The sequence below is a fragment of the Nomia melanderi genome, chromosome 11, assembly GCF_051020985.1.
Source record: "Nomia melanderi isolate GNS246 chromosome 11, iyNomMela1, whole genome shotgun sequence".
NCBI classification, from domain to species: Eukaryota; Metazoa; Arthropoda; class Insecta; order Hymenoptera; family Halictidae; genus Nomia; species Nomia melanderi.
Window position 1 is genome coordinate 885,579 of NC_135009.1, and position 14,893 is coordinate 900,471.

The 14,893-nt window shown below is 29.2% G+C and overlaps 1 protein-coding gene across 1 annotated transcript; it reads right to left on the reverse strand.

Annotated features, from left to right (window-relative positions):
• Positions 1–23: 23 nt before the first annotated feature.
• LOC116427746 (sodium/potassium-transporting ATPase subunit beta-1-like) lies at positions 24–12,700 on the reverse strand. Its single transcript, XM_076372215.1, has 8 exons — positions 12,533–12,700; positions 11,037–11,225; positions 10,581–10,697; positions 9,248–9,417; positions 9,072–9,167; positions 7,960–8,125; positions 7,209–7,298; positions 24–178 (listed from the first exon to the last, which is right to left on the reverse strand). Exons 1-8 carry the CDS (start codon positions 12,666–12,668, stop codon positions 24–26), a joined length of 1,119 nt encoding a protein of 372 aa, XP_076228330.1. The 5' UTR covers positions 12,669–12,700.
• Between the last annotated feature and the right edge of the window lie 2,193 nt (positions 12,701–14,893).

Genomic DNA, 14,893 nt, shown 5'->3' on the forward strand with positions numbered 1-14,893 from the left:
CCTTTGTATTAATTGTTTAAGATTTAATATTTACTTTCTTGAAGTTTCTGCTTCATATAAGCCCACTCGTTCTCAATAAAATTTATTTCAGATGACTGATCAATGCTGATCTTGCTGCATTTTTTTGGATCATTATTCGCTTGTAACGTCCAGCCTTTCGTTTCATCCTTCATCAATGCTACAGGTGACAAAACTATTAACCTAATTGCATTTTATTTTTGTTTATTATTTAATTATATATATAACTTGTAAAACTAAAGTACAAAACTTTTTCATTAGTAAAGCTGAACACGCTTTGATTGGAGAGACTGTAAATACATATAGGATATCGCGTCTAAACACAAATCTGTGTCCCCAATCTGCAAACGATGGCTCAGCGAAGATACGAATTCCACGTCTGATTCTTAAGGCGCTAAGTGGAAGAACACTTAATCGCTGGACTGCGGATGTTAATGCGTATATATTGGGTTGATATAAAAGTTTTGTTGTTTTTTTTATAAGAAATTTAAAGAAGGGCTTTTCAAATATTCTTATTGACTTAATCTATTATATAATTTCCATTGGTTGCTATTATCATCTCTCATCTTTGAATAGGCTTATTTATTCCATCATTATAAAAATGTTGTGATTTCGAAGAGGAAAGTGAAACCAGTGATATTTTTACTTGCTCCAAAAAATGCCCAAAATTGTTGCATCAACCCAATAGTTTATAATATTCTGTAAATGGGACTGACATATAAAATTTCGTAGAATTTCATTCTTTTTTATATTACTTTTAGCCTGTTGTAACTATTAATCCAGGGTATAAAATTCTATTTTAGATATGTTTTCTGATTATTTTACTACATAACATTTGCTCCAGTTAATACATTTTTTAGCAGTCAGCTTATTAAATATTTCAGCATCTTTAAATACATGGAATCCTAAAATCAATTTTCAATGTTTGACACAAATCACATAAATTTAAGGAAGTAAAAATTGACGGTAATGAAGTAATTAGATTATTGTGGATTTTATGCACTTGTACCACACACAACGTAAACATTATATTAAACTAAAAGTGTCATTAAATTTTTTATTTCAATTTGTATCTTATAAGGTCTTTAACGAAAAAATTCATTTTCACCTAATAACAAATGAAATGTGCATTTGCATGTCTAATGATCGCATATCAATATATTGTATTATCATGAAATTTGCATGATCTATTACAATAATGACAACATTCATTATTTTTAACACCTGTTGCATCCTCAATCTGCTTTAATAAAACGCAAATAGTTTGTAGCCAAGGGATCGAGTAAATACGTTTCATCTAAACTTGATTCAATAAAAATAAAATACAAAAGTATTAAATAATTTTAAATCAAATAGCATAATAATAAATTACAAATAGAATCGGAAAGGTAAGATGTTCCCGCATATCTTTTTACAAATACTATTAATCAGTACATAGAATCTTATTTTAAATGTAAGTTTAAGTCAAACATCAAAGTAGAATCATGAAGCTTTTCAAGAATTGTAAATATCGAAAACGTGTGTAAAACGTGTTTAATCGTTTTATTGTTAGTCATTTAAAGTGGCACCATAAAATATTTTATGACGCAGGTTTGATAATGAATATCCTTTACGAAGTTGAATCTTATACGATTCAAAAATAGTTCTTATCTTACCTCTATTTTAATAACTTGTTTGTAAATCTATTATAAGGTACACACGTACAGCAATGTATTGTAATATGAAAATTGAGAAAGTAGAATACTAAGAACATCCGATATAAATTGAAAGTAAAGAAATATGCGTACGATATGTAATTAATGATTAAAATATTCTACAATATGAAAGATATGCATTCATAAAGATAAGATAAGAAATATTAAAATTTGATGTTTTATTATCAAATGTTTTATCATAGTATAGCGTTTGGTGATTGTTGATCATGTACATGTTGGCATCTAATAAATGTTGCATAATTTCAGTAATTTTTACATAACGTACATAACTGTAGACTACATTGTCGTATTGGAAATAAATTTGAATATTTTTTTATTATATGAATGACTTGAATTGTAATGAGTGATAACTTAAAATGTATGAGAGAATTGTACAGAGTGTGTCTGAATAACATGTAAAGCAGATGGGAGATCATTTAATATAAAAAAAATTTTTTTAAATTATAGACTAAGATTTTTTTTGTCTGTCGTTTATTTTTCAACAAAACCGTATATTACAACGTTTATTTTATTCGTAAACAATATCTATTGTTAAGTAAGTACATGATGCCTCCTTAGATAATAACTCTTGTTATTAAATACAGAGAAGAACAAGAGAATATTTTAGCACTTTGGATAAACTGATCGTCATTGTAAAAAAATCTATCTCAGCCATCATGTTCCAAATTGGAATGAAATGACCGATACAAAAGGTCTTTTGAGAATCTATGTTTGTAATTGATACTAAAATATTGTTGATAATATATCTGCTTTATTTTTCATAAATTTAGTAACCCTCATTGTTAAATATCATATAGGTGAGTTTTGTTTATAAACTTAATAGGCGTTATACCTTGGACAGAAAATCGTACATTACAGTTAGTTGTAAAATTAATCATCGGACAAATAAATTTTATATTTTTCCTATTTTTCATAAGGGATCTCCTCTCTTTCTCTCACTTGGCATATCATTTGAACGCACTCTGTATAAATGGCGTTTCGAAATGAGAATTTATGAACAGTTATCCCACATATTTTGTATAATTAAACAGGTATTATATATACCGTCAGTTGCAGCAATCTTGGCACTTTCGTCTGAGTGGTCAGATTCAAAGGCTCACGCCTTCTCCACATGGATTTTCGGTTCTGGTATATGATTCGCTGAGATAATCACGCACACTAATCGGGTCGCACGACAAAGAGCGGGAAGAGCCGTTTCCGGGCGAAGTGAGATAGAAGGAACGATCGCTAAATTATAAAGCATTGGCGTACTTTCAGTTTCTTTATTTCTTACGCTTCAAAACACCACTGACATTGTTCTATGTAATGTCATAATATATTACATATAACAATTAACATGCTACATATAATTCTGTATACCACCAGTTGCACGTAGAAATAAGGATGTTTGTATATTGGCCAATCAAAGAACTCATAAATCTCCTGTAAACACAGTGATCCTACATACTTATTCGACGCTCCTATCCCAATGACGTCACGAGTGTCAAGTTCGCTGCAACGGACGGTAACATTCTTTCGATTTTGTAATAAAATTTACACTTTTCTTACTGCAAAGTGATTTCTTGACATTTATTACATCGAAAATCCATCTATCTTAATGCGATTTATATGAACAATTTACGCTTTACTTGTTGTGGAGATAATTATTTTATTTACAAATGCATTGAAAGAAATCAAACCATAGTATTATAATAAAAAGATTACTAGCTTAATAATTACCTTAATATTAGATTCGGAATAAGGTGTCCAGCTAATAAAAAGTATTATACATGAATCAATGTATTTAATAAAATTAAACATTGAGTAGATAATTTCAGTAAATTATTTAATGATATATTAAATAATGTAACACAATAAACAATATAATGCCTCTAACATACATGACAAATTCAAAGTTTCTTCATAATTTGTTTATCTAATTAATTTCAGAATAATTGTTTTCGTGTGACTGTACATGGTGGATTATACATGTGAGATCACACAAACATCTCCAATATTTATGGGGATGTAAGAAAACGTTTTCCGTGTTTTACATAGATATTTATTATTTTCCTGTTTACTTATTTCTTTCCGCATGTGCAGAGTTATCAAAAATATTACAAGTAGCACATTTTTTACACTGTTTCTATCTTTGAGACGATGACATTGATCTCTGTTTGCATAGTTGTCATTTTGTTTGTGAGTTCCACAAAGGATGCCATTTTTGTCGTTCGCCAATATACAGTTACGAAAATAAAGCAGTCTCGATTAGCCATGATATTAGGTTTCCTGCAAGGTCACTTGCGCAAAAACATGACAAAACAACTTAAATAGATATTACAAAATTACTTCCTGCAGTGTCTTTTTATTCGGATGAATGATCATAATTTTACCATCGCTCCAAATATAAAATGCACATACCAAGTTCCATAAGGAATCAGGATTTCTTGGAATGTTTATTGTTCGCTGAATATTTTTAATTATTTAAAAGTACGTACTGACTTATGGGTTGAAAAATGTGGAAAAATAATCTTGCACATTTTTAGACAATAACATAATTTGATACATTGGAATCGATAACACTTGCTAAACTTGTTAGATAACATTTTTTGATAATTATCAGTAAACTTCAATAATAATAAATAAATAGATTTTATATATTTATAATTCAACCCTAATGGGACATTTAATAGGCATAAGTTTTTATTTAATCCAATTATTTGTAAATTAATGTGTAAGAATTTATATTTACATAACAATTCACAGTTTAATAATTATATAAAACTAATGTTATACAATTTTTTTCATGAGAGAATGAGAGGTTTACTTTTTCAGCTGGTTTAAACATTCTACCAAACAGACTATTTATATTTGTATTGATAATCTTTCTAAACATTTAGTTAAACATTTTAGGCTTAATTTTCAAATCTACAGCAATATTTTATAAATTTTTTGTTCAAGTAATTACAAAATAATTGTATATTATGTCACTTACAAATGATGCAATCCATCTTTTAAGCACGAGGAAGGGTTATGAAATAGAAGTGAATAGTGAATATCTCTCCTCTACACATAGAGTATCCTGCTGAATTTAACACTATTTTTAAAAATAGGAGAAGTGGCCGGAAGTTTTCAACGGGCAGTGTATGTTACATGAAAAAGTGGAATGAATTGGATGCATTTTTCAAGCTCAAGAATTACTAACAGTTCCTTTAATTGGTTCTGATGGATTAACATTAATTCATTTTATACGTCACAATTTATACATTACAAGAAGTTTGAAAATACATTAAGATTTATAATTTACAATACACAACACACTCTCACGCATGCAGGAGGTTGCAATCTACATTTTAGGACAGATGAGTTACTACTTTACTTTTACTTAAGAAGTAATTTAGTTCTTAAAAATCTGAATTTGTATAAACATATGGCACTAATAATACGCATAGGTATACCGTTTCATGAAAATGTGTAACGAAAACGATAAGATATGGATCAAGGGGTTCATTTAAAGGATTTATATGTTCTATATATATGCACATCATTCCAGTAACACGCTCTTTTATAAATTGAAAATTAAATAACAATTCATTAATTGATTTAATAGTTCAATTGTCCGTCTACAGAACGCGGTGTATCATAGAATGACTCGAATTAAATTCATAGAGCTATTAGATTTTATCTCGAAGATTATGCGTACATATAACGACCGTATGGACAGGAAACGCTCGAGGTTACATTATTTCACATGTTCCTTGTCACGAGGAATATATGTATGTATAAGCGTAACGAACACCACGGTTTACTGCAAATTGAATTTCACGCATCTGAAGGACGATGAATGTTTGCAGAAAAATTTTATCGAATATTTTACTGTTTGAAGTTATGTATCTAGAGGTTTTGTATTTCACCTTTAAAAGTAGAAATTTAACAAACTAAAAAGTTCTTAACCATATATTTTAAATTGAAATATAAATACTTAAATATACTGATTTTGCTGTATTTGCCTGAGTTTTAATTTATACATTCGTTTTATACATTCGTGACTCATGAAAATGTGCAAAATGTAATAGTAGTTTGTTAATTTAATGTGTTCACTAATGGATCGACTGTTTATTGTGAGTTAGTGTAAAATAGTCTATTTGATTTTCAGTAATGAATGAATTTTAATCAAATATTAGATTGGAGTATTTGAATATAATTATATAGGTATTACATATTTTTTTATTCAGGATCAAGTCAGTCTTTGTATACTTTAAATCTAGTTACAAATACATATAAACAGATCATCTACAATATCAGAAACAATTAGAAAACTACATAAGAATATACATATAAATGAAAAGAAAAGTACGTATAAATTCATAAGTACATTTTATTTTATATATATTATTTATATGTTACTTAATTTAATAAATTTTCATTTAATTTAATAAACTTTTTAATTGTCCTAATGCATTTTTTGCTTGAACTCTCGGATATCCACCGTGACTCTTAATAGAATGTTTATTGTACGCAGATTTCAAAAAGGAATTATACATTCAATTTTATACCTAGCTTTAACACTAAATTTACAAACGTTTATTGTACGATTTATGCTGTTGTTTCTACAAAGGTTGATGTTTGCTCGTTCAAATCTTGAAAATTGGGGATATAAAAGTAGACTATTAGGATACATATTCATGTAACTGCATCGATCAAAACCGGCATAAACGTTTACCAAGTACTATTTATAAAATTCAATATGCGCCAAATTGGCGCATTCTGTAAACCTAGTATTAACTGCATATATTGCAATTAAGCAAATATGTAATTGGGTAAGTACATTAGTAAGTAAGAAAATATATAAATACAGTACAGGCTATTGATAAATCAAAATGACCCTTTATGTGTCATACGAAAGTTAATACAGGTTTTTGTCAATTAATTTATACACGTTACATGTTCTAGTCAAATGAAGCTAACGTGTGAGAACAACTTTTTGAGGAAAACACATATAAAATTACGGACACCGTAGCGGTATTGTTTCATTTAACTGGGAATTACAAAGCTAGCATAACTGTTGTAGCAAACTAGGGCTACCCTCATTGCAAAGAGCATACATTTGCCTATAAAAACACACGAAAAACATCATCAGTTATTTCGCACTTTAACGTCAACTTACCGGAGCACGTCATAAATATACAAGACAAATATTTACGACATTAACAAATTAATACGTATAAATAACAAAATTAACAATTTCATATTTTTAATTAAAATTTCTTTCTCTAAGTGCGTGTATAAACAAATATTCACGATAATGCTCTTAATATCAATTTTACGCACTTATTACTAATATCCTTTTTCATTCGTTGGATTCTTCAAATAAAAAGTCGAGTTTCAAATTCAATTATCTTCATGTTAATAAGAAGAAAATTTTATTAGTACTTTGTCTATAGATTTAATAAATTTAATTTCAAAAGCGGTTATCTTTTCGATTGAATAATTTACCTATTATTATCTGGAAGTCTAATGAATATCGAGATCGTTGTTCGATGTTAAAAGCCCATAAATTGCATTCAACCGTAACCAATCTGTTTGCTGGAATCATTGAAAAAGCAGTGCATGTAGTAATTATATTATAGGATTGTACGTATATTTTATTTTTAAGAAAACGTAAAAAATCCAAGAAGTTTTTATAAACTACATGAATTTGGTAGAGCCATAATTTTTTAAAGTCAATATTTTAGTAATACCATTGCTATATTATTTATAGATAGAAAAATATGCAATCACATATATCGCACAAATATATTAGATAATTAATTTTCTTTAAAATAAAATATATAATTCTTTGATTCCAATTGGACATAGGTATGTTTATAATTATAATACTGTTATTGAGCACATTTACTTTTTTATATATTAATGATTTAACATTCGTTACAATTATTACAACAATAAATAATGATGATCTCTGTAAAATAATATTTAATATATACCCAAGTCAAATATACATACAGACAAAAAGATTAATATTTATAAGTAATATACAAATAATGATAAAATTGAATTTATATTAGTTGCTTTACACTTTTCAGAGAATATTAAAAAATCTTCAAGAGAAACTTTTTTCACTAAATCAAACTAGATATTAATTTAGAGATCATGCTGCTTTTATTTCTCTAAGATCTGAACTTTATGAAAATGATTCTACTATGAGTTACAAATACTGTTTAGAGTTACTTCAATTTTGCCATACGTGTTAAATTTTTGAAATGTAACGCAACAATGGGAGAAAGATAGTTTGAATGGCCGGTAAATGGGAAATATTGAATTGGAAATCCTGGCCCTGGAATATATTGTATTTCTCCAATATGCTCTTTGTCGACGTTGTTTGCTCCATCGCACGATAACCAAATGTAAAACTGCAATGCAATTATATTAATTAACATGTAGGGTAATGAAACCTAATATGGAACATCTAACTTGGAAAGTTTGCCAAAACGGCCAAACCACGGTAAAAAATGTTAATAAAGTCAAAAATAGAAAAAAATTTTTATTACTAGAAATTAATATTTATGGAACTCAAAAGGATGAATAAACGAATTTTTCACTTTTTTGAACTTATCTTATGTTAATTTTATTCTTTTTTTCCTTTTATACATTGGATATATGAATAACCTATTGAGACCACTACATTCTTCGTAAACACAATGCATTGAACATATTTTTTTCCGTTATTATCATTTTTGTAATTGCCATTATAAAACAAAACTATAACATAATAATATGTAACATTAACAAAGAATGTGCACCCAATATGGAACGTGTTCTACATTAGAAACCAACATATTCCAATCGAAAAATAATAACCATTCTAAGAAGAAAATGATTTTGCATCAAATTGTTTTTGAATAGTGAAAAGTAAACATGTTCAATGATAATTTATGAAGAAACAAAATTTGTTGGCTTATCCATATTAAAAAATTTGACTATTTAACTCGTCTTTCAGAAAATTTAACGTACTTCCAAACACAATAATGCTTCGCATTCAATGACAAATTCTTAATTGATGTTAACCAATAATATGATTGTTGTCTGTTACCAAAGAAGAGTTATCCATAGTGACTGACGCGTCAAGTTATTTATTTTTTGTAATATTTTGATGTTCCATATTAGGCGCCGTTACCCTATACGTTATCCATATACGCCATAATTTTTCTATATCGAACATATTATTAATATAATTTCGGTGCTGAGTAACCTAATATTTTATTATTAAGAAATAAAACGCTTCCAAACTTGTAGGTACGTATGTTAATTATAAATGTTAATTACAAATAATAATAAATAATAAATGTGCAAACGAACCTTCTTCGATTTTTGTATTGCTTTCTTCAAGTTCTTTGGTATATTTTCCGGCAACCTTGAGGTTTGATTATAATAATTAGGTACCCAATCAAACCGCTACGACATACAAAATCACAAATTCACTAAGTTATATCAAATTATATCTATACTATAGCACAACTATTTTTTGAAATTACTTTGTTAAATTTAATAAGGACACAAGGTTGCAAAGGGTTCGAATATCCGTAAGGATACTCGCTACATACTCCGAGGTTTTTTACGTTAAAAAAGCACGGCTTCTGAGTACGATTCCATCGAAAATTATCTTGGCAACTAACATCATATTTCGATGCATTCGTATTGTACTCTAAAATTAAAAATTAATCTAATACTATACGATTTGTATATTTATATCTATTGTAAACTTGTAAGTAAACGCAAATGAAATATATAGTATAGAGTAAAAGTAAGCATAAAGAATAGTTTTGAAATAATTAATTAAATTATTTTAATTTTTACTGAATTTATTACATTTTAAGCACGATAGCCGTGTACAGTTTCTTCTGAAACTATGTACATTTCATCGTTATTGATATACTAATAAAGTTAGTGTAATTGCGTTAAAAGTATTTAAAATAGTATTTGAAGAATGAAATCAATTAATTTTCTTAAAAATCATATTTATGATATTAAAACGATAAAACGGAAGATCAGTGATTTAATGCAACTAAATGAATTCTAACTAAATGCTATATAATTATGAGTTGTATTTCACGGTGAATATAATTCGACATAAATTTTAATAGCATTATTTTTTATGCATATACCTAGATTAATCCTGTATTTATTGCACACACATAAATATAGTATTTAGCTGCTGCATATTTTTCATAAAAATGAAAAAAAAATATTGTTTGTTATGACAATCTAAGACGAAGACAACCATAAAAAATAATGATTTCAATTCTATCATCAAATTATTGACAAAGTATTGTAGGATAAAGTAGGATATCCTTAAACGGATATCTCTCTACTTATAAACGATGTTGTATGGCATATATTTGTTCTACTTTTTTTCTATACGTGGATTGTTGCAGAAGTTTCGGAAAATAATGAGAAAAATCGCAAATAAGTTTGAATTAATGGTGTTATTGTTTGTCAATATATTCTCCTTCAGCATCAATACATTTTCCATTGTGTTATATCAGCATTTTCTAAACTTAAAAATATGAACCTTTACGAAAATAACAAACAGCATTAGAAATGGCGGATTCCTGAAACTTTTGCAGCGACCTACGTATTAATATAGGTACCGAACTTTTCTATCTGTGCTGCATATCATTTTTCATAAAACAATCGTATTAGACGAAGTAGAATAATTTTGATAATCCAACTGTGCATAATGAAATAAAAAAATGAAAGTTTTTTATATTATTTGTAGATAAAGAAAAACGTGCAAAAGAAAATAAACGCTTTGTTGAGATTTGATTAAATGAATATTTATAAGATTAATATGAATATGCTGAGTACCTTGAAGAAAGTCGGTCAAGGCTCGAATGTATCTCTTTGGTCTGGCTTTGCTGTTTGAGTGGCTCACTGAGATAATGGGAGAAGCTGCCGAAATGCTACTTGGTTTAAAAGAAATACCTCCAAAGGAATTTTCTCAATATATTATTTCGTATATCACTGTATTTGCAATTAACCTGTTTAATCCCTTGCTTTATGATTTATTTCTCAACTTCTCTCGATACAACTACTTTTCCATTAATAATTCACCGAAGAAAGGGATAACAGAAGCATACTATTGCATTTGAATTCAAAAGAATTGAATAATATATATGTTTGTTAAATTTTGTTTAAAACCTTCCCTACGAGTCTGATGCGTTATCATAAGACAAGAGGTTAAAAACGTTCATTACGACATGGCAAACATTTAGTATAGTTTAAAGGCACTTTTCAGAATGATTACATAACTAATCTGCTTACCTGGACTGCCAAATTTTAAAGGCGCACGGAAAAGTGGAAAATTTGGTAGCCCGGACTGTTTAGATGCAACAAAGTATTGAAAATGCGGTTTATCTAATTTAGATGCGTAATCTATACTGATCTTCATTTGTATCGCAAATATTGTTCCCAACACAGTGAAGAAACACAAGTAAAATAACAATAATTGTCCTGAAATATAAAATATCATTTTATATCGGCAATAAAGTATGCAGAGTGAAAAGAAATGATTGTACTTCCTCGTCATAACATGATTCTACACCTTTAATTTAATGAAGATTGAAGTAAAGAAGCTGCCACTAAATCTCATCGCGGAGGCAAATAGTCTCAAAGGTGCCACGGGTCAAAAACGAGTAATTTTCTTGTAAATCGCTATTGAACTTTGCGTGACAAAGTAAAGGAACGCTATATCGGTTGTCCTGTTCTGATACACTCCGTCCTTAAACCAGTTAACTGCATTTGACGAGTATATGCTTCATTTTAACACGTTAGTTCTTTCAACGATGAATTATTATTTTAATTATTCATTTTCTCAGATAAATATGTAAACACTTATTTGCTTCACTTTGGTTTTTCATTAAAATATACCCCAGGTGTATTCGTCTTGCGTTTAACAAGTACACGCTTCATTTTCTAATTTTATTGCGCACAGAACGATAGATTTTTCAAACTAAATTCCACAGTTAGCAGCTTAAATCTTTGTATTCCTTTACTCTTTCATATAAAATTCAATAGCGATTTACAATAAAACTATTCATTTTTGATCCATTGTTCTTTTGAAACTATTTACCTCCGCGATGAGTAGAATAGGATGGTGCAATATAAAATTGTAACTCTTTTTTTCAAAGAGAATTTTGCGACAACTTCTTTACCTCAATCTCCAATAAACCGAAGGTGTAGAATCACGCTACGACAAGGAAATATAATCGTTCCTTTCCACCCTGTATATGTATACTTCAGTATTGACAAATGAATATTTAATGTTTGAATAAATGCAATTTCGAGTGAGCATAGAAATTTAAAAACATACTGAACTTGTACAGCAACCAATGCGTTTAACACATAATAATCCTAACATATATTTTGTATCACTTATAACAGATAATATAGAAACATATATTACTTAAACCTTAGATAATAATTCCACGTATTAATCGAAAGATTTATAGGCATTATAAAAATTGTATTGCATTAAATATTGTTTAAATTTTATATGTATAAAATGTAAAATGAAAATAGAATTTTGGCAACTTTAATGTTTTTAATGTAGATGTAATTATTTAAATTTAAATTCAGTAAATTATATAAATAAAATTAATATAATAAATTATTTAAAATACTGTTATTACTTAGTAGCTATTTCTCATATTTTTCATGCTACTTAAACGTTGTGTAAACAGAATATTTCAATAACATGAAATGTGAAATTATTAAAAGGAATAAAATATGATAATTATGATAACTATTATTTATATTACCCCATTCTTTTGCTGTTCTATCGAGAAATGCTTTTCTTTCTTTGTTCCAGATAAATCGCAAGAAATTTTGGAAAGCACCTAAGTCGGGTTGAGGCTTTCGATTCTCGTAATATTGCTGGTCGTGCAATATAACCATATTAAGAATTAATCTTATGAATCGAAGCACCAAAAAGCACCAATCTGAAAAAGGTTAATATTTCAAACTTAGATTCTTTTGCTTTGAAGTCAGTTCTTTTTCATTTTTACTGTGTCATAATGATATAGAAAAAATTATATACATACCTTAAACAATTTTCTTAGTAATTAACCATGCTTGTCCTTATTAAATAGTTACTGCATTTTGAATTAAAGTTAAACTTATTAATTTTTATCGATAAAAATTATTAGTAAATTATTTAATCAATTCGCCTGTCCATTGTGTTGATTCTTCGGATAGACACTTCGTCTTTGTTATAAAATTACATTCTTTATTCGTCATTATTAAAAGTATTAAGTATTCAGCAGATGTATTTTTATAGGTAATTTTATATTTTACATTTTACATTTTACATTTTACATTTTACATTTTACATTTTACATTTTACATTTTACATTTTACATTTTACATTTTACATTTTACATTTTACATTTTACATTTTACATTTTACATTTTACATTTTACATTTTACATTTTACATTTTACATTTTACATTTTACATTTTACATTATTTTATATTTTTGGCAGAGGTTGAGAATCAAGTGTCGTGTACCTTGTTTTCCACCGACTATGTTCGGTAGTTAAACTAGTACGTCGCACGCCGAATTAACTTTGTGCGAATTTTTAGGTTTGTGAAGTGGACTGTATTTACTTGTGAAAATCAGTGTAGTGACTCGAAATATGTTCGATGTTCTCTATTTGCTTGGTTGACTATTTGTTTCCAACTATGATTCTCGACTCGCTATTCTCGACTCGCTATTCTCGACTCGCTATTCTCGACTCCCTATTCTCGACTCCCTATTCTCCACTCGCTATTCTCGACTCCCTGGGCCTCCCAGAATCGTCTTCGACGACACCTCCGCAATGTCGTCTTCACGGGGGTGAAGACGTTCTGGTTGGCCCTTTTCGTTCTGAAAATGGTTGTGGAAGGGAGACACAATCCCTTCCCTTCTAGTCTTCCTAGTTGCTAAAGTTAATAACTAATTCGTCCCGTTTGCAATCGCCGACCGTGGCAGGTAAAAAGCAAGAAACGCTTGGCCTTAGAAACACATGCTAACGGACGGGCAAGAGAGTTAAAAATACTGGTGACTGGACACCAGATGTAAACAATAGGCAAAGAAAATCTACAGCAATAATCGCGGGCCTTATGGGTTCAGGGATTTATGGCTGCCACGGTCCCTTCTCGTAATACCGTAAAGACGATTGCAAGTTGTGAACGGGACGAAGGCTCCTATTATTTCGAAAAAACTACCAAATGTACAATAAGCCGTAGAAAACATAAAAGGTGTATACAAACTAAAAAGTACGATGGTTTTAAGGGGTCGGACGAAACGTTAAGGCTGTAAGTGGCCTTAACATCAAGCAATCCGCATTATCCTCGATTTTCCTTCATCAATGGTAACACCGAGATTATGATAACAAATTTATGATTATGAGAAGCGTTCAAAGTTTCTTAGTGTAAGCTGTGTCCATTAGAAATTGTTTCTCGGCATTTCGCTAGCTTGCAGCTGGCATCATCAGGGGAGTTGAGGGCAGTATCAGTGAGTCCTCATGATGACAGCTACAATGCTAGCAAAACGTCGGGAAACAATTCCTAATGGACACGGCTTATACCCGGAAACTGAACACTTCTTATAGTGTTCCTAACCGTGATAGCCTCAAATAAATTTATGATTGTTTACTGTAATTATTAGAATAAATGTAAGACAAAATATTTCTGTAATTTGTTATATTTTGCATAAAACCTCAAATATGACGGTGTTATAGCACGTAGTTTCTTGATCATCAATCTTGATTTTGAACGTATACGTGATTTATTGCATTACGTACAGAATTTTCCTACAAACTTTTTTCCTTTTTGTGGAAGCTGTATGCTGCACAAAGGAAGCTCCTTCGTATATACAAAAATCCTAACTAAGTGGTCCACCGGCTGGATAATCTAGTCTGCGCACATACGCATCCACCACCATTTTCAGTCCAATTTTTTGGTATATAAAGGCCACCGACTTGATTATTATTGAATCCACTTTTTCTGCTACCTCTTGATTCATGCATGGTGTGTCAACCTAATGCCTAGCCCACAGATAGGAATATCACTTATATTCTGTTTCAGGATTTTACGGGATCATACCCGAAGCAATCCTCCACCCTATTCTTCAGATTAC